This window comes from Podarcis tiliguerta (assembly GCF_965153285.1).
Source record: "Podarcis tiliguerta genome assembly, chromosome: 1".
Taxonomy (NCBI): domain Eukaryota; kingdom Metazoa; phylum Chordata; class Lepidosauria; order Squamata; family Lacertidae; genus Podarcis; species Podarcis tiliguerta.
This window is the reverse complement of record NC_139534.1, coordinates 30,425,209-30,446,593: the sequence shown is the minus strand read 5'-3', so window position 1 is coordinate 30,446,593 and position 21,385 is coordinate 30,425,209. Positions and strand designations below refer to the sequence as shown.

Here is a 21,385-nt window from a genome sequence, read left to right as displayed (position 1 = left end):
TATGTTTGTAGGGATAGCACAGTTTTGGCAAGAAAGAACGAGCCACAACTTGCAGTAACTTCACTTAATACTTGTGAACAAGAATAAACGGGGGGGGGGGGGAGATTCCTTATGGCACTCTATGGCTAGCAGTTTTCTTTTACAGAATCATAGAAGTGTGGAGTTGGAAGGGACACCAAGGGCCATCTAGTCCACCCCCAGCTACATCACACATGATGGATGGCCATCCAAACTCTGCTTTAAAACCTCCAAGGGAGTCTGTTCTACTGTCGGAGAGCTCTTACTGCCAGCACGTTCTTCCTGATGTTTAGTCAGAAGCTTCCTTTCTTGTCATTTGAATCCATTGGTCCGGGTTCTAGCCTGTGGACCAGGAGAAAACAATCTTGCTCCATCCTCCATGTGACAGCCCTTGAGATATTTGAAGATAGCTAACGTATCTTCTTTGGGTGGGAGGTAGTTTGCACGACAGCCCACAACAGGGCAGATTGCAGGCAGTTTTTGAACAGCTGGAATTCAGTGGCAGAAGAATGCTTTCAAAGTTTGTGCCTGATCCCAGGTCAGGGGACCAATTTAGCTTTATGGAAGAAGTAGATCATTTCAGATTTGGTCTAAGGACGCCCTTCTTCAAATCTCAGACAGGAGCTCAATGGCTGCACCAGTGTGTGTGTGCGTGTGTGGACAATTATAGGAGAGGTTCAGTGGAAGGAGGAGAAAAGGGTGAAGTTTTGTGCCGCATGTTCAATTTCTGAAAGACAAATACAGGTACAGTGGTACCTCAGGTTACATACGCTTCCGGTTACAGACTCCTCTAACCCAGAAATAGTACTTTGGGTTAAGAACTTTGCTTCAGGATGAGAACAGAAATTGTGCTCCAGTGGTATGGCAGCAGCAGGAGGCCCCATTAGCTAAAGTGGTGCTTCAGGTTAAGAACAGTTTCAGGTTAAGAATGGACCTCCGGAACGAATTAAGTACTTAACCCTGAGGTACCACTGTAATGCATTTCAAAATAACATTTGATCCTGAACATGTTCAATTTCTGAACGAGAACGAATATTTATTGGGGACTGGCATGCTCTCCCCCAATACTACCTGTGCAGGAACTATGAAATAACCTGGATGTACTAGCAAGATACTTTTTCTCAGGTAAACAGTTCTAAAACGGAGATCCTAATGATCTCAGGTGAGAGGTGCTGCGAAAATGGATAGGTTTTCCCTTTGTTCTCGCAGGGGTTTCCATGCAAAACCCTTCCTCCTTGATCAATTTTCACTATGGTGGTTGCTTACTCAACATGCAGGGAATCTCTCATTAAAAGCCTCCCTCCATGCACTGAAGCTCAGACACACAGCAGGGAGTTCTCAGTAGCGTTGCCAAGATTATGAAACTCCCTTCCTTGGGAAGCCTGCCTGCCTGCCTCTTTCTTAGCTTGCTTCCAGGCAAGCAGAAAAAAAAAGATGCTTCTGTATTTGCCAGGTGTTTGATCTGTCTTAATTTGTATTATTTGGGGGTGGGGGGTGGGGAGTGTTTCCTGCTGTTGTGGATTTTGCTACCGTTGCTCTTCGTTTTATCTCTCTGTTACGAACAGCATTTTGTTACTTTGATGTGGTTACACGTTGCTCTTAAACTGTTGTGAGTCACCTTGGGCGCTTTGTTGTCAAAAAAGTAAGTTAGATTTAATTCACAAATGAAATAAATAAACACTCATGACACTCTGTCAACTGATCAGAAATCCAGGGAAGTGAAAATGTGGCGGCAGTTTTCACCAGTTCTCAGTTAGAGCCACAGCGCTGAGTTCTCAGGTAAGCTGCTCCACTGCAAATGATTATCCGAAACCACCGAGGGTTTGTCAGGCAGGAAGCAGCAGACAGATCTCTCTGCATGCTTCCTGCTACCTGCTGTCTTGTAACATATGTCATGTTGCTGCATTTTTATCTTTTTTTTCCACTGGAAATTAGGCCACAGCTATTCAGGCTTTATTGGCTCATAGAATGCAAGGGAAGTCTTATATCGGCTTTAAATTGCTTGTTAAAATGTACAGTGCAATGTGCCCAGGAGCACTCGGTGACTAATATAGACTGAGTTTGTCAATTCAGGATGAAATTGCCCATTTGTCATGACAAAAGTGCTGACAGTAATGGAATCCTAGGGAAATGAATTTATTTCATTTTTTTATTAAAAAAATAAAAGGCTGGACAAAGGCCAATTTCCAATTAGATGCAGTGCTGCTTTCTTGCAAGTCTTTTCTGTGCCCGTTTGCAAGATTTATTCCACTTGCAAAAGGGAAGGGGCGTGGTCCTGTGAGATACTTCAGCAATCAGAAACCGAAATATTATTATTATTATTATTATTATTATTATTATTATTATTATTATTATGGGCGGCTTCCAACAAAGATTAAAAATACATCAAAATGTCACACATTAAAAACTTCCCTGAACAGGGCTGCCTTCAGATATCTTCTGCCAAAGGATATCTTCTGTTTTCATGCCCATTTCATGCCCATTTCTAAATTCAGGGGGCAGCTACAACATTTTTTTTTACAGTTTTTTACAGTTAAGATAGGATCCATTTTAGGGACTGAACTCTAGTATGGGACAACAACTCTGATGTTTAGGAGCCTATACTCAGCCAATCATTTCAGATTACAGAGCACTGATGTAATGGGATATTGCTCAGAGTTGCCTGCATTAGCCATCTCCAATATGTTTTACTGAACATTTGTTTTACTGAGGGGACTTAGGCAGTTGTGGGAAGGCAGGAACCTTCAGTCTCTGCAACTGCTTCATGGGGGCAAGTCCTACTGAAGAAGAGTTGATGTGCTCATTAGACCTGATATTCCTGTGCAGATCCTGTTTTCTTTCCTAATAAAAAGTTAACTCCACTTTACTTTGTGTGATTTATTCCTAGCTTGCTCCTGTCATTAATATAAAATGTATCAGCTGACAAGTAATCTGCCATAATTGAGGATGACTGCCAAATCATGTACTAAAATTCAGGCTGCAAATCTACACTCACTAACCTGAGAGTCCAGGCCCCTGCCCAAACTCCCTATAAATTGTAAGAACAGCAGCTAAGAGAGCCTATTTATTAAACATTCATCCTGATTTACTTGCACAAAGCTTACATAGCTGTCAGGTTTTTATTGAGGATTCATTCTGATTTGTTTTTTGGGCAGATGATGAAAATGGGCATTCATCCTGATTTGCTTGCAGATTGCTTACAAATCATTTGTTCATCCTGCACTTCTCAGTGCATTTCTGCATCACTTTCCTAACTGCAAACAGTTTTCTTAAGTGGATTTGTTGGACAAGGACAACAGAGCCCTTTAATCCACATAAATGGCACAAACATAAAGTTCCAGTATGTGCTTTCTGCAAAATACTGAAAATCTGCAGATGCCTTAAGCAAGATGTCAAAAACGAAAATGGGGGTGGTGGGGGGGGGCAAGCCACCTTTGGTTCCCCCCTCTATATTTGAAAAATGTAAACCAAGAAAACCCTTTAGTCAACCACAAGGCTAAATACACAAGTTTGCATGTGCAGATAAAAATCCAGCAGATCCCAATATGATTCCTGTATTACCCAGTGCAAACCCAGGCTAAGAGAGAAAGAGGAGACTGTTTGACAGCAAATTATGTTTTTGACAATTCTGGGCCGCAGATTAATTCTAGGCTGCCTGAAAGAGAAGAATGATGGCAGGCCATCTTCATTACCATCTAGTGAAATCTTGCAGGGAAATGAACTTCCATTAAGGAGAAGTTGAGTGTTTCCTTCCCGATTTGATTAAATGCCTTGTCCCAATGACAAAGAACTCTTCCCCAGAGAATGGGAAATAATAGCTGCCTCTCTATTGTTTCCACTGAATATTGCTGGCTGGACCACTTGTTGCCCTGGGGATGATCTTCAAAAACGGCTTAGGAGACACAATATGATTTGTTTACAAGAAGCTTGGATTGTTGCTATTGATTCAGACAAAATTATTTTACCTGGGTGTAAAGCTTATAAACTAGCAGGAAAAGGCTTTGTCACTTTTTTCTTAATATGGCCCTAAAATTGAGGAGTGAACAAACAAGCTTGAATTATGTTTTCTCTGGTAATTACAGTATGGATTCCTCTTTCCTCTCTTTTAATAGTTAACATCTATATCACCCTGGGAACCTGAAATTCTGTATAGAATTAACTTGGAACAAATTGTGTTTTAGAATTGAGTTACTGAGTATAGATATATTGACTCTATTACTGTCTTGGCAGGCGATTTTAACACATATGGGGCAAGGACAACAAAGAACTAACAGTTACATTGGCTCTTGAGTAAGATTATTATTTTTCCTTTTTTTCTGCCCTACGATTTGAGGAATGATTAAGTAAATCTTAAAATCCCTCTTCAAATTTAATCTTCAGTTCTTAAACAGAAGGAGTCAACAAGATAAATATGGTGACTTTACTTTCATTTGTGCCTTAAGGCTGAGCAAAGCACATTTTATCTGTGTTCCATCAGATCTTGCCAGTTGTTTTATTGATTTGCTTCCTTTTGGTTACAACAATCAGTGGCTGGTTAGCACTGACAGGGCTCATCATTCCGATTGAAGAAAAACTGACCAGGAATAGGTAATCTGTAATTCAGCCTGAAGCTGTAGGCACCAGAAACCTAAAACTTTATTGTGGTAGAATGCACTAGGTCAACTGGGGGGGGGAGGGGCTTCCAAGCAGAAGCTATTTCACAGGTGGGATTCAATCGCATACTAGCAAATCCAGGTTGCATAATTAAAATTCAATGCTCTTGGGCAACAGATCCAGTCCCCCCTTCCAACCCCCCCCCACACCAATTCTGACTTTTTGCAATAAGGAAAGTGATGGGAAAATACACAGGTATGTGTTGGATAACAATAGCTTGATGCAACATCAAAAGACATCCTTGCAAGGCAATTAGGATGAATGCTTAATAAGAGGTAATCTGGAAACAACCAAAGTCTAATACTTTTGTCCACAACAGATAGTGGATAATCGTAAAGATGGTCTGATAGTTTGCTTTGCAGCCTGTAGTGTGCTCTACTGCTTTGCAGTGCAGTCCTATACTTCTCTATTCAAGCTAAAGTCTCATGGAGTGCAACGGTCCTTGCAGTTGAGTATAAGACTCCATCCTAAAAGTCCATTGTGGTAAAAAAACCAAAATGATTGTCTTTGGGTATAAAATGACTTGAAAGTTTGATTTCTATAAAACAGAGCAGGTTAAATCATTCCATTATCTGAGGGTTTTCTTTACTGGATCAATCACAGACATACTTTTATTTATTTGTTATATTTACATTCTGCCTTAATTTGCTGATAGAACTAAAGGTGGTGTAAGTGAGATTTCCAGGTGGTCTCCCATCTTGCCACTGAGAAGATCCTGACTTCTTCAGATTCTACAAGGTTGCTACACCATATAAGGTTTTTGTTTTGTTCTTTAAAAAAAGGTAAAGGGCCCCTGGGTGGTTAAGTCCAGTCAAAGGTGACTATGGGGTTGTGGTCCTCATCTCACTTTCAGGCCAAGGGAGCTGGCGTTTGTTACAGCTTTCTGGGCTATGTGGTCAGCATGACTAATCCGCTTCTGGCTCAATGGAACACTGTGGCATAAGCCAGAGCATACAGATATGCCATTTACCTTCCCGCTGCAGTGGTACCTATTTATCTACTTGCACAGGTGTGCTTTCGAACTGCTAGGTTGGCAGGAGCTGGGACAGAGCAACGGGAGCTCACCCCGTTGCAGGAAATTGAACCGCCTACCTTCTGATAAGCAAGCCCAAGAGGCTCAGTGGTTTAGACCACAACGGCACCCATGTCCCTCAGACCATGCCCTGGGACTAAAACAGAGCAATCTGTTACTGGGGTCCTGGAATTTTGGAGGATCTGTGCATTCCAAAATAAATTGAACCCACAGAATCTGAAGCCTGTGGCTTTCTTTTCCTATGGCATAATCTCAGAACAAGTTTCTAAAGGCTCTTTTAGGCACCCCACTGGGTACCCCTTCTGTTTTATTAGATGGGGATACCTGACTACTGGTCAGGCCACTGGCCCACCTTGCTCAGTACTGTCTACACTGATTGGCAGCAGCTCTCCAAGGTTTCAGACAGGATGCCAGGTACTGAAGCTAAGACCTTCTGCTTGCAAAGCAGATGATCTACCATAGTAGTTCATGACCCTTTTCCATGTCAAAAAGTGTTTTGACAAGAGGAATGGCGAGTAACTCTTCAATAAATGCAGGCCCAAGGTCCCCTTGGGCAATATTATACCCTCCCATAAAATCTAAGATGATGAGGAAGCCTTTGAATATATCCTGCACTTATTTTGTTCTATTACCCCAATGATTCTTCAACATCAACTTCATTGGACTGGTCATGTTGTGCGGATGCCTGATGATCTATTCCGAACTTAAAAATGGAAAGCGTAATTCTGGTGGTCAACAAAAGAGGTTTAAAGGCTCTCTCAAGGCAAATCTAAAAAAAATGTATAAACACCGACAACTGGAAAACACTGGCCTGCGAGCGCTCCAATTGGAGAACAGCCTTTACCAAAGGTGCCATGTGTTTTGAAGACATGCGAACTCAGGACGAAAGGGAGAAACGCACTAAGAGGAAGGCATGCTTGGCAAACCCTTACTGTGATCAACTCCTGCCCAGAAACCTATGTCCCCACTGTGGAAGGACTTGTGGATCCAGAATTGGTCTCCACAGTCACTTACGGATTCACTGTGAAAACTGTGTTCATGGAAGACAATCTTACTCGGTTGCAAATGATCGCCAAAGAAGCAGCAGCAGCAGCAGCAGCACTTATTTTGTTCTGTTACCCCCCCCCCCCCCGATGTGCAGAATAAATTCTTCTGTTTCCTATTGAAGGCACGGGTCAACTAGTCAAATAACCAGAAGTCAGAATTTTTACATGCAAATAACAAGAGATCAATAATGGGTACATTTGTCTTGGCTGCTGCAAAATAAATCTGGGTAATTCTGCTGTTTGTTTGATACTATCTTGTGCTCTGCTTAGGATTGCTTCATTACTCCATGTTATTTTTATGGTTTCAGCTAATTTTTATTTTTAGCATTACTGGGTGAAACAAATAAATTCTGAATACTCTGAAATAGATGCAGTTATATGGTGAATTGTGCTGTATGACTAATCAGCTCTACTTCACTTTATTCTGAACAAGGCTGAGAGCTGTGTTCTTTAACCAACTGCTACCATAACATCGTAGGCACTTAGAAGAGAGAAGTGTTGAAATATTATATGGAGTGCATTAGGAAAAGGAAGCTTACCTATACAGTATTTTGACAAAGAAAACAACTGTTTTCCTTGCACAGTGTGACTAAGTGACACTTATAGAGCTGCTTTTTCCTTTCCTATTTTGCAGGGTGGGGAACGAGTTTGCCATTGCTTATTACAAAGATTGTCGATCACAGCAAACTATGGCAAGTTCTTAAAGAAATGGGAGTGCCTGATCACCTCATCTGTCTCCTGAGAAATCTCTATGTGGAACAAAAAGCTACAGTTAGAACTGGATATGGAACAACTGATTGGTTCAAAATTGGAAAAGGAGCACGGCAAGGCTGTATATTGTCTCCCTGCTTATTTAACTTATATGCAGAATTCATCATGCGAAAGGCTGGGCTGGATGAATCCCAAGCCGGAATTAAGATTGCCGGAAGAAATATCAACAACCTCAGATATGCAGATGACACAACCTTGATGGCAGAAAGTGAGGAGGAATTAAAAAACCTTTTAATGAGGGTGAAAGAGGAGAAAGAAAGAAATATGGTCTGAAGCTCAACATTAAAAAAATGAAGATCATGGCCACTGGGCCCATCACCTCCTGGCAGATAGAAGGGGAAGAAATGGAGGCAGTGAGAGATTTTACTTTCTTGGGCTCCATGATCACTGCAGATGGTGACAGCATTCATGAAATTAAAAGACGCCTGATCCTTGGGAGAAAGGCGATGGCAAACCTAGACAACATCTTAAAAAGCAGAGACATCACCTTGCCAACAAAGGTCCGTATAGTAAAAGCCAGGTTTTCCCAGTAGTGATGTATGGAAGTGAGAGCTGGACCATAAAGAAGGCTGATCGCTGAAGAATTGATGCTTTTGAATTATGGTGCTGGAGAAGACTCTTGAGAGTCCCATGGACTGCAAGAAGATCAAACCTATCCATTCTTCAGGAAATCAGCCCTGAGTGCTCATTGGAAGGACAGATCGTGAAGCTGAGGCTCCAATACTTTGGCCACCTCATGAGAAGAGAAGACTCCCTGGAAAAGACCCTGATGTTGGGAAAGATGGAGGGCACAAGGAGAAGGGGACGACAGAGGATGAGATGGTTGGATGGTGTTCTTGAAGCTACCAGCATGAGTTTGATCAAACTGTGGGAGGCAGTGGAAGACAGAAGTGCCTGGCGTGCTCTGGTCCATGGGGTCACGAAGAGTCGGACACGACTAAACGACTAAACAACAACAACAATTACAAAGAAAGTAGCAAAATAGCTCTCACATCGGACATTGTATGTTCTTGCCATGGAATGTAACACATGCTTCAAAGGCAGCTGACTCATTAGGCTACTCTTTTCAAAGAGGGAAACAGCCACACATTGCAAACTTTCATTTTACGGGAGAAGGGGAAAAACATGGAAAAAGGGATCAGAGGAAATACTTTAGGGCATGGGTAGGCAAACTAAGGCTGGGGGCCAGATGCTGCCCAATCGCCTTCTCAATCCGGCCCGCGGATGGTCTGGGAATCAGCGTGTTTTTACATGAGTAGAATGTACCCTTTTATTTAAAATGCATCTCTGGGTTATTTGTGGGGCCTGCCTGGTGTTTTTACATGAGCAGAATGTGTGCTTTTATTTAAAATGTATCTCTGGGTTATTTATGGGGCATAGAAATTTGTACATTCCCCCCCCCCCTCCAAAATATAGTCTGGTCCCCCACAAGGTCTGAGGGACAGTGCAGCCCCCTGCTGAAAAAGGTTGCTGACCCCTGCTTTAGGGAATAGAAGTAACTGAGCAATGAAAAAGGAACCAACCTCTTCCCTAAGATGATTGATCAAATTGTCCTTTTTGGCTGAACTTTTGGGGTTGCCACTCTCTTTGGGCTCACAGGCACAAACCGGAGAAACTGTGTTGTCATTATTAATCATGACAGATAGCCAAGGTTTGCTCTTTCCCTCATGTCCCTCCTTACCTGCTGAGCTGGTCTTGAAGCAAATCTAGCCTCTGTTCCACTTCTCCATAGTTGATCTCACTCTCTGTTTCGGAGATGCCCCACGTGACATGGGGCAATGCGGACTGGCTGGATGATTCCTGGTGGCTCCTGCTGTGATCCTCCTCCCAGATTCTTCTGTCGGTGATATCTGCCAAAATATAAGAGTGGAGGTTGGTTATTTAAACAAAGCTACAAAATATGGGAGTAGGCTATGTTAGAGAATGCCCACAAAAGTTATTTTTCCTTTGTCTTCATGATGATGCTCGCACTGTGCTCTAGCCTCAAGTATGATAAGAAGCATTTATAAAGTGGACTGGTGTTAGCCACAGGTTGTGTCATACTGGCTCAGTTATGAGGCTGGATGAAAGGAACTTTCAGATACAATTTAGAGCCTGGAAAGTTTTGGCAAATTTTGTCCCGAATATGCTGCCCCTAGGAGTGTATTCAACTAAGTTTCACTCAGAACAGACCAGTTGACATTAATGGACCTTACTAAGTCATGTTAATTAATTTCAATTTGTGTAATACTTAGTCGAATGCCAGACTAGGCCTTGGTCAAATTGGCTCCAGCCTCTTGTGGTAGAAGTAAGGGGAAGGACCTTGCAGAGAACTTTGTAAAAGCCTTGCTCTAAACAATGCCATGATTTTGCTTGTGTGTCATACTTCCAGGGATACATGGAAAGAAAGCAGTCTCATACTCTAAATATAATAAATGCCCAACCCACATTTTAATGGGGTGGAAAACAATGGGAAAACTACTTCATTCATTTGAGGATGGAAATGCAAACAATACAATACATTATTTACATTCCTCCAAGAGCTGATTTGTAAAAAGACAATCGTTTATACATGTAAATAATGTCTAAAAATCTTTTTTCTTCCCACAAAGAAAATATATAGGTTGTAATTCTGGGAAACATCACAAGCACTGCACATTGGGACAAATGTTTGTGGAATGCCTAAACAAAAATTTAGGATAGGTCAGTGGGTAATGCAGGAGACTCTTAATCTTAGGGTTGCGGGTTCAAGTCCCACACTGGGCAAAAGATTCCTGCACTGCAGAGGGTTGGACTGAATGACCCATGTGGTCCCTTCCGACTCTACAATTGTACGGTTCCATGTTAGGTAAGTTTAACTCACTGCCAGGCAACTAAAGCAGGTGTGATTAAATTGTGGCCATCCAGCAGTTCCTAGACAGTTGTCCAAGTATTCCCAACCACTGGCAATGCTGGATGGGGCTGATGGGAACTGGAGACTAGCAGCCTTTGCAGGGCTGTAAGTGCCCCACTCCTGAACTAGACTAAGGTTTAAATGATTCCATGCTTGGCAATAGAGACTGATGGTGAACCGCAGTCCTGGGAGCCAAATGAACCTCAGCATCCTCTCTGTTTGTCTCCCAGGCTATAACACCTCCTCAGCCATGCTTCCTCTCACCAGGCCACATTCCTCAACAGCCCAGCTTCATGTTCTCTTTGAGTCTTTTTGCCTCTCTTTGAACTCTGTTAAGATCTTTTGCTTCTGCGGGTGGAGAGTAGGGAGGGGTATGTGAGAATATACAGCTAGCCTACGATACAGAGGTAAAATCAGCAAATTAATAAACAACCACACATTCACAGCCATATATTTATAGGTGTTGCAGAAAACAGTGTTTTGAATTAATTCAATTATGAATGGCAATGAAAACAAGCACAGATGACTGGACCAAACACCATTAACCACAGGAATCACCCACCAACCCGCCCCCCCCCCCCCGATCGAAGATGATTTGCTCTTAATAACACCACTGAGAGCCCCAGCAAAGGAACAAAGGAAAATTATATTGGTTTGTGTTTGGTCACAATAAAAACACACACCTCTTAAACTTGCTAAATTTAGCCCAGAGTACACTTTGTACTAGGTTGCCTTGGAAAATGTTGCTATAGCTGCAAAAACACTTTTGTGGCCGCCAAAAGAAAAAGAAAAAAGGTGAGCTTCCCAACTGCAAATGTAGGAATCTCGACATTTTGCAAGAACCTGAGGGGGTTCAGCCAGCGATCCGGACTGTAAAAAAAGAAAGATGTGTTTGCTGAATTGTCTGGTGGTGCGAAATGACACAGGAATTCTTCTTTTGAATAGGTATATTTAATTGCACCGAGAAGGGAAATCAGTGAAATGTGCACGCACACGCCTCACTTGGAGTATGAATTGCACACGACACGTATTAAATTGTGCTCACAGTGGATAATGACTCCTATACCACTCCAAATGCCTGGTAGAGTTCGGAAACTATTTTAAAAGGGTCCACTCCTGCTTTTTAAGCACATCCAAGAACGAGTGCTTATCCACGTATCTCACTCATCAGTTGCTTTAAAAAGAAAATAAGATGCAAGATTTCTTAATCTTTGTGCCACTTCTTTCTTTCTTTCTTTCTTTCTTTCTTTCTTTCTTTCTTTCTTTCTTTCTTTCTCATTTATTCCCCTTAAGGTTGTGTCAGCTAGTCTGAAAGCTGCTTGCAACCCAGTCTTGTTAATTTTAACACTCCTCTAGCTTTCCTACACTTTCCCCCTCCTCTGGCTCTCTCTCCCACCCCCACCCCCACCAGTACATTTGTACTGAGTTGTAAGGTTAGTGGCATTGTAGTGTTATGAGAAGAAGAAGAGGAGGAGGAGGAGGAGTAGTAGTTTGGATTTGATATCCTGCTTTATCACTATCCGGAGGAGTCTCAAAGCGGCTAACATTCTCCTTTCCCTTCCTGCCCCACAACAAACACTCTATGAGGTGAGTGGGGCTGAGAGACTTCAGAGAAGTGTGACTGGCCCAAGGTCACCCAGCAGCTGCAGGTGGAGGAGCGGAGACGCGAACCCGGTTCACCAGATTACGAGTCCACCGCTCTTAATCACTACACCACACTGGGGTGGGGAGCGAGAAAGAGAGTCTTCTCTGTAGTGGCTTCCTGAGTGTGAAATGCTCTCTCCATGGAAGCCTGCCAGGCACCAACATTACCACCTTTTCGATGAGTTTTAGTGTATAGTTAGTTTACTTGTATGCATTTTATATTTCTGTTTATTGGATGTAATTTGCCATAGGAGTTCCTTGTGTGAGGCTAATAATAACAACTGATGGTGGTGACGACGACGACAATGACAACAGTGATGATAGCAGCTCAGTATGGCCCACATCAACTAATAGTTGCTTTCAAGGGTTTCATACAGAATTCATTTCCTAGCCCTATCTGGAGATACCAGGACACTGAAGCTAGGCATTTTATATCCAAATTATGGGCTCTACCACTGAGCTCTCCCTGATGTTAGGAATCTGAGATTTACAGTTTTCTCAGCAAAACAGTGTCCCTCCCCCCACAAGTTAGACGGAAACTATTAAGGTACAAAGAAGCGTTAGTGGCACAATAAAACCAATAATTACAGGAGGATTGGTTGTAAACCTATGTAGAAGCAAAGACCCTGCAAATCAACCGTGCCTTTTGAAGGGAATAATTGCTTACAACAGCCCATGCTTGATGGGATTAACTAGCAGAATGTTATGAATTTGAGCATAAGGAAAGAATTTAAATAAATGTTTCATTGCAAGGTTAAAAAGCATGTTGCTGTATAATTTGCCATGGACTATTAATTCTGAATATGTTTTTAAAACGTTTGCGTGGATTACCTTTACAAGAATGACTCCTTTTGTTAGTTTGAATTCTTCCTGTTGCATGCATCATCTCCTCAAAACCCAGCACCGCAGTCTTTCCCAGGACGGATGGGTAGCCTATGATCCCAGAGAACAACGGTTTCTGCTCATCATCAATGGATGACACAAAAGATGATGATCTGCTTCTCTTCTCCCCAAAATGCTTCTTGGTGACCTGATAATGTCTGGTGTTATCCACAGAACCCTCATTGTCTTTGTCATAGTCTGCTAAAAAAAGAAACCATTATAGTAAATGATATGAAATTTAGCTTTGTCCTTGGGGTAGCAGGGGGAAAGTTATTATACCATTTAGCAAGTTTGTTCTCTGCTAGAGATAATGGTTCTTTATGTCTTGTTAAAGAGAGGGGCTAGCGATTTAAAATGCATTTCCTTCAGCAGATCGTGCGATTCATTTCTCCGTTGGTCTCAAGTGGCTTACAAAAGCCAAACAAAACCAGTGTGTGCAAATAAATAAATCAAATGGGGACAAGAAGAAAATATGTTCTCACAAAAGACTCCTGATCTTTCCCTTTTCTCTCCTTTTCATGTATTTCAAACTGAAATGTCAAGATGTTTCTAGCACAAAAGATTGATTAAGGGTATGGTTTACCATAAGAGTCTCTAAACTGGTTTGCCGTAATATTCTGGAGGGATTTCTTCATCTGCTTTCTATCCATGATTACTAATCTTAATTCTGTTATGTGTAATCTTTATACTGCGGAGTCTAGGCAGCCCCAGTGCTGATTTTGTAATCTGATCCCTATACCTGTTTAAGTAAGCTCTGAATGCAGCAGGACTTAAAAAAAGGTAAAGGTAAAGGTACCCCTGCCCGTACGGGCCAGTCTTGCCAGACTCTAGGGTTGTGCGCTCATCTCACTCTATAGGCCGGGAGCCAGCGCTGTCCGCAGACACTTCCGGGTCACGTGGCCAGCGTGATGAAGATGCTCTGGCAAGCCAGCACAGCACACGGAACGCTGTTTACCTTCCCACTGGTAAGCGATCCCTATTTATCTACTTGCACCCGGGGTTGCTTTCGAACTGCTAGGTTGGCAGGCGCTGGGACCGAACGACGGGAGCGCACCCCGCCGCGGGGATTCGAACCACTGACCATGCAATCGGCAAGTCCTAGGCGCTGAGGTTTTACCCACAGCGCCACCCGCGTCCCCGCAGCAGGACTTAATCTTGTGTAAATGTGCATAGGTTGTTAATGCTAACTTAACCATAGCTATTTTATAAACCCACAACTTTGGCCTTAAGGGGAATGAAAGTTAGGGGAAACTAGGGAAATGTTATATACATGCATGATGCACTTTTAAAAGCAAATATTTAAAGCAACATGGACTAATGTTGCTTCTGGGCCCCTCCAGGATTAGGGGCCCTCAAGTTTAAGTTCCATTAGTTTCATAATAATAATAATAATAATAATAATAATAATAATAATAATATTTATACCCCACTCATCTGACTTGGTTTCCCCAGCCACTCTGGGTGGCTTCCGGCACATATAAAAACATAGTAAAATGTCAAACATTAAAAACTTCCCCATATAGGGCTGCCTTCAGACGTCTTCTAAAAGTTGTGTAGTTCTTTATCTCCTTGACATCTGATGGGAGGGCGCTCCACAGGGCGGGTGCCACTGCTGAGAAGGCCCTCTGCCTGGTTTCCTGTAACTTCACTTCTCACATTGAGGGAACCACCACAAGACCCCCGGAGGATCCGCCCCTGCTCACTGGGTGGCGATTCAAACTGACCTCCCCAGATGTTTTCCTCCAAAACCTCTTAGAAAGCATGGGTGACAAACTGGGCCCTATTCTAGATGCAGCACCACAAGCAACAATCCTTGCTCTGGCAACGATCTGCCTTGCAGGCTCCCCATGTTCCCCTGCAAGAACAGGGTGGTGGACTAGATGGGGCAATGGTCCAGTGCAGAAGGCTCTTCTTATGCTCTTAAGGATGCCAATGCATCCTGTTCTTGCTGAAAATTCTTCCAGAAAAAGCAGGAGAGGGGAACCTCAGACCCAGGGCCAAATGTGACCTTGCAGGCCTCTCTATGTGGCCCTTGGGGCTCTCTCCAAGCCACACCCCCTCCCCAACACACCCTGTTTCCACAGGCCACGCCCCTCAATGGCCTTGCTCCACATCTTCCTTCAGTGTTTTCGCCTAGCTGGAATGTGTCCTCGAACTCTGACATTGCCTGTTGCTTGCCTGGATGTAGGATCAAGAAGACAAACCAGTCTTCTGTACAAAGGCAAAACTGATATTAATTGCTCCACCTACTTTTGCCTCTGGACCCACACACCACTGACACGTGTGGACCTGTCCGAAAAAGGTCCCCAACCCATGCCTTGTAGCTTGTTGTTATCTACCAGTCTGCCAACAGCTCATTCCTGTTTCTCTCCTCCAGACCATTCTGGGTTTCCAAGCAGATCCCAAAGATGCTACTGAGTCCCTTCAGCAAAACGTCTGGGAATTACTGAATTACGCACAAGCATGGGATGCCATGGAAGAGGCAAAGCTGTAGCACAAGGAACTGGATCTGAAATCATTTCTGTGTTGCGTTGGTTATCAAGGAAGCCTGATATTTGATCAAGGCATTTTTTAGGACCCTTGCTTTTAATGCAGAACAAAGATTTCTCACGGAGCAGAACTGCACCGTTGAATTAATTGTTCTGCTCATGGCAAATTAGTGGCCGAGGTACTAGAGATTAGGGATAAAAGAACTGTGTGGATATTGTCTAAATAGTATACGAAGCTACTGCAGAAAGAAGTTGCTATAGTAACAACTTGATCAGGCGAACGTGGAGTAGGGGGTGAAATAAGTACCGACTCGTGTTTAGCCGTTCAGCTAACATCCGTATCCCGATAAGTGTCAGGAGGGAAAATAGAGATTTCAAAGAAGCTTTACTCAGCAGCGGCTGGAACAAAACTAATAGCAGTAAAAACAAACAAACCAATTTCTCTTGCAGCATGGAGCTCAAAAGTGACAGAGGGTTCTCTCAGAACCTTATTGTAACTAATCAAAGTGTGAAAAAGGGTCCCAGTTTTCCAGGTATGGCTGGAAAAGACTCGTGTCTGATGCTGTGGAGATAATATACATGCTTCCTCTTGTCCCAATGCTTCCCCCATGGGAAAACCACTCTACAGCACTCAATTGGAGCAAATGGCAATTCCGGTTTTCTCCAGATTGACGTTTGCTCCGATTGAGCACCAAAGAGCAGGTTTCCCTGGGAAAGGACTGGCGCAAGAGAAAAACTGCTCGGAGCCATGCTTTCTTAGCATGGGACAAGCGGAAGTATGGGCAAGCCTGAGATACATAGACCAAAGGTCTGACGAGGTGTAAGGCAACTTCCTGTACTTCCCTAAAAAAAGGAGGGAGTTCGAAAGCCACGGGAAAGGCCTTTCTGTGCATCACCACATGATGTATCTGTCCTATGGGCAGGATGCTAAGACGAGCCCTAACCTGGCAGACTTCAACTCTTGTAGCAGGACTATTCTAAATACTTTTAGTTGCCAAAACATTTTTATTTCCCCTGGTATTTAAATAAATACTGTTGTTTCAACTGAGCGAGCTTTAGGGCATTTCCACCTAGTTGCTACTTGGGGGTTTTGATTCAATGGCATACGGCCAAACTCAGCTTGTGCTATCGTACCTGGAATTAACACCTGCTTTGATGCAACATCATTCTAACCAGTCTACTCATCAAAAAGCCATCTTTGTCTAATTTCCCTGCAAACAAAATCAGAATGAACGCTCAGTAATCAGGTTATCTGGAAGAACCCTTAGTCTGTGTAAAGGTTGATCTGCTTTTTTTCTTGAAAGTCATTCATCAGCCACCCTGAAGCAGCAGCTCAAAATTTCATAGCGGGCAGTGCCTAAAAGGTTACCTTTCCCCTTCAGGTGGCAAAATATGTTTTCTCTTATGGAATGTGAAGGTCATTTAGACAGGTTACCTCTGTCAACAGACTGTGTGTGTGTGTGTGTGAAGAGCAGCTTAAATATTTCATGGGGGTATTGCCTTGACAGATTTGTTGTCACTCTTGGTTTTGTGCTTAAGAAATGCTTCTTTGACAGAAAGGTAATGCCATTCTGCGAAACAGTAAGACACCAAGCTAAAGATTTATTTCTCTAGGACACAGAATCGCTCTATAAAGCTTTGAAGAGATGACTTATACAACACCAATAGTCAGGGCTTTTTTCCCCAGCCAGAACTCACAGGAACTCTGTTCTGGCACCTCTCAGGTGGGCACCATTGTCAATATAAGAGAACAAGGGAGACATTCATGGTGAGTTTCGGCACCTCTTGTTTTAGAACAATAGCACTGCCAACAATTCACCCATTTCTCAAATTATTCTGTTTAGATTAGAATCAGGATGCAACCATAGTAAATGGAGATTTAAAAGCCATAAGGTTGGAACCAGACTTCATATGAACAGAGTTCCTCTAATAGAGGAAGGGGGTATGAAGAAGAGTTTGGCCCAGTTCCTACAAGATATGTGTGTGTGTGTGATTGTAGCAATTTTTTTGGATAGATTGGAATAGAGATTGGAAATGTTTATTTCAGAAGAAAAGTTCCTAAAATAACAATGTCTGGAAAGGGGTTTTGCTTGCTCTCTTAAAGACCGCTCTTGGAGAAAGCAGGAGATGCAGCCTCGTTCCTGCTAGAGGCACTACAACACACTGCCTCAAGCCCCTTTACATCCCTTCCAGCCGCACTTGAGGTGCAAAGCTCTGGCAGTCATCATGGTTTCTTGCAGGCATAAGGGTGCATTTGGACTTTTGAAACTGCCCGATCAAATTCTTGCTGCCCCTAGGATGCTACTATAGGTTCTGCAATACTGTTGTCTGCCTACTCCTTGCTATTCAAACCTAGATTAGTAGCTATAAGCTGCTAGCCTACATCAGTTTCACTAGGCCTCTTCCAGAACTCTGCAGGTTCACAAAGTGGCTGTAACAGCTAAGGGCTGAGCAGCAAAGGGTTAAGTGATGCTTATGGGTAAGCAGCTGAGGGTGATATGTTAGTCATGCCCAGAGGAGACCCAGTGATTTCAATAGCTGCGCTCTGAGTATGATCTAGTTGGATACCACTCTTGAGTGCTTAGGGCAGGGATGAAAAAAACCTTTTTTCAGCCAGAAGGCCACAACAGTAGCAGACATGGGGGGGTGTGCCTCAAATTTCAGCAGCACCCTATACAACACCAACATTCAGCACCCCCTGCCTCCCACCTTTCGTTCTACATCATACTTGCAGCGCCCCCTGCGGCACATCCAAGGCTCCATGCCCAGTGCAACTGAACCAGTTGCACTCCCCTAAATCTGCCTCTGGCTACATCCTCTCATAGGCATCTCAGTGATGGGCAGGGCCAGATATGACTCTTAACTTTCAACACTAGGCTACAATCAAGTCACACAAAAATCAGAGGTGCCTGCACACCAGGGATGGGTGAATCTTTCAGTGTTGCTTCCTCTTAGTTCCCAGTCCCCCCCCCCATCTTAAGCCCAGCTCTCCTCATTTCCATATCAGTTTGCGATATGTATTAAAAGGAACTCCTCATGAACATTCACCAGCGAATTTCTTATCGCATACAATTTTTTGTATGCAATTTTGTCTAATACACACTCTTTTTTTGCAAAGCAATAGCATAAACATTTTTGCGTGCTATTTTCAAAGATATATGTGATTTAACACATACCTTACCCTAGTATATGCATTTTTCTACACACTACTTGGCTAGAGAACTGCACTGCAAGATTCAGAGATGTGCAAATGTCGAAGGATGTCTGTGTTTTGGTTCACTTAGTGTCTTATCCTCAGCATGAGATTTATTACAATCATCTGCATATATCAGGGTTGCTGTTTTACGGTTCCCAATTGAAGAGGGAAAGTGATCAGGGATGTTTAGCTCTGTTACAATGTTGTTAATATAAGGAATGAAAAGGAGGGCAGCTAGCGGACAACTTGGTCTGACCCCTTTGTTTGGATACCCTTTGTCATCCTTCCATCTGTGCTGATCCTTATCTTCATAGTAGTATTAGTATGTAACTCCAGTATTAGGAGCAGCAGCCTTTTAGCGATGTTAGTCCTTGCCAGTTTACCCCACAGTAGTTTCCTGTTAATTGTTTCAAATGCTGAGGAAAAGTCAATAAAAGTGACAAAAAACTGTCTGGGTGGACCACTGGTGTATTTATGCATTAGACAGTGTAGTACAAAAATTTGATCAACTATACTATGGCCTTTCCCAAACCCAGCTTGTTCCTTGTACAATATATTATTTTCTTCCACCCAGCTTGTTAATTTCAGGAGAAGGCAGAGGCTGTAAATCTTAGAACTTATATCCAATAGGCTAACTGGCTGATAATTCTCGGGGCTGGCATGAGATTTATTACACACCCTTCACCCAGAATGTTCTAGGGTGGGTTACAGCAAAATAAAATGAATCATTAAAAACATGTTTAAAACAAATTGCAATCGCAACTGGAAATCACAATTAAGCTGGTTCACCTTGAAATATAAACAGAGTTGAATTTCTCCTCTATTGCTACCACACACAGACATCTGTCCGTTCAGAATCAGCCATTATCACAGTTCAATGACATACTCCAAGCAGGCAGAGGCACCTGAGAAGGATGCTTGAGGAAGATGGAGGCCCTCTTGGGCCTTGGGAGAGTTCCAGGGGCCAGATGGAGTGGTTCAGAGGGCCACATTCAGCCCCAGAGCCTAAGGTTCCACACCATCCTGGTAGGGTAAACTGAGAAGATCTTCACATCTGAATTCTAAGGTCAACCAGCAATTTTGGTCACATTAAATCATGCCAGCATCTCCATGAACTTTGAACAGTGGCACACTTAAATTAGACATGTTTAATTTGCCCCCTTCATGATAATGGTCCCTCGCCTGGACCTACTCTGAGTATGATTTAGTTGACTACAGCCCTCTGTGATCATGTTTTCAAGAACATCATTGTAGAGGAAATCAATTACCTTTATCAATTTCACTTTCAAAAGAGAATTTCCTTCTTCGGAGTTTGCTGTTGTCACCATCTGAATCATTAGTTGTTTGTGGCCTTATTGCGAGTTCAGCCTAGATAAGTGAGATATCGAGATATGATAGATTATACTCATTTCAAAGGTTGTTGTTTTGTTTTTAAAGAAAGAAAAATAAATTATTTTCTGGGTGGAGCTCATAATATGAATTATGTGTATGGGTGGTTTTGAAAAGGATACAGAAAGTTTTAAAAGAAGAAAGTTAATTTGTGTGTGTGTGTGTGTGAGAGAGAGAGAGAGAGAGAGAGAGAGAAAGGGAAGGAGGGAGTGAGAGCAGAAGAGAGGGACAGAATGTAAATTAAAGTGCCTTTTTCATCTTGTACTCAGAAGAATGATTTATGGATTGTTTATGTATTGATAATTTTTTTTCTCAGCAGTGTGTTCTCAGAAACCAGTTTGGTGAAGAAAAATGTGAAAACAACCCCTTGTGGGGATGCGTATTGCTGCAGACAGTAATGTAGTAGCTGATTATAATTAGCCATGATGTTTAATTACACATAAATTGTGATATAAGTTGCACTGCATAACAATAAAGCTGGTACATTATGCACTCTTTGTTTTATTTCTTCAGCTCTTCCTTCTTTGATTATTTCATTATTTCCAAAGCTGAAACTGGCTCCTTCTCATTTGGGCTACCATTTCCTTATCACGATGTTTAATTAATGTTTGATTATTTCTGGGTTTTTTTGTGGAAAATTTCAGATGCATCCATACTTGAATGTTTCATTAGAAAATCAGCATAAAGACATTAGGAAGCAAAGTGGTGACTTCCCTCTGCAACACCCGCAACCTGAAACATAGGGAAGTTCTAGCCAAAAGCAGCTGGCAGATGCTGGGCTTATGGAAGTACATTGTATGTGGTTCTGGGATGTATCATTTCAGATGGCAAGCAGGGCACCAAAAGCTTCAGTGCTCACTTGCATAAAACACATTTCCTACACATCCAAAAGCTTCCTCCCTCCGCAGCTGTGCAGATGGATCTGAAGAAGACAAAAGAGACTTGGCAGGGCTTTCTCTCCTGATGGAGAAATAAGAGGCTTGATAGACCTCTTACTGGCTGTAAATGATGTTGCTAGCTCCATTTCCATCTAGAGATCATGGAGTATGTAGGTCAACCCCATGACCTGTGGTGGGAAAACAGGGCTCAGTTGAACTTTATGGTGATACCCACCTATGGGAGGATGGATAATGTTTTATTTTTTAAAAAGGTTTGTTAATAAATAATCAAAAAGAGCCCTTTTGCATTACAGTGATAAACAGAAGGATCCCAATACTGTCTCCATGGTGTGTTAATGTTCTCTGCCACACCCAATGCCTATTGGCAAACCTTCATCTTTTGGTCTGCCAACTCCTGATAAAGCCACAGCCTTTGCTTCTAACCGTGCCATCCTAGGTATGCTTATTTGTAAGCAAGTCCCACTGTGTTCAGTGGGGTTAACCCCCTGGGTGT

At 42.6% G+C, this 21,385-nt stretch overlaps 1 protein-coding gene across 12 annotated transcripts in view; it reads right to left on the bottom strand.

Moving 5' to 3' along the window:
* Window positions 1-21,385, bottom strand: part of KCNH7 (potassium voltage-gated channel subfamily H member 7) — a 254,288-nt gene that overhangs the window by 2,257 nt on the left and 230,646 nt on the right. For 8 of the 12 annotated variants that reach the window (XM_083406100.1, XM_083406105.1, XM_083406107.1 and 5 more), the window contains 3 exons: window positions 19,873-19,972; window positions 12,869-13,120; window positions 9,203-9,371 (listed from right to left, as the gene is read on the bottom strand). In XM_083406100.1, the coding sequence (XP_083262226.1) occupies window positions 9,203-9,371; window positions 12,869-13,120; window positions 19,873-19,972 (521 nt within the window). The remainder of the gene's footprint in view (window positions 1-9,202; window positions 9,372-12,868; window positions 13,121-19,872; window positions 19,973-21,385) is intronic. The other 4 variants (XM_083406104.1, XM_083406111.1, XM_083406109.1 and 1 more) reach the window with 1 other exon arrangement.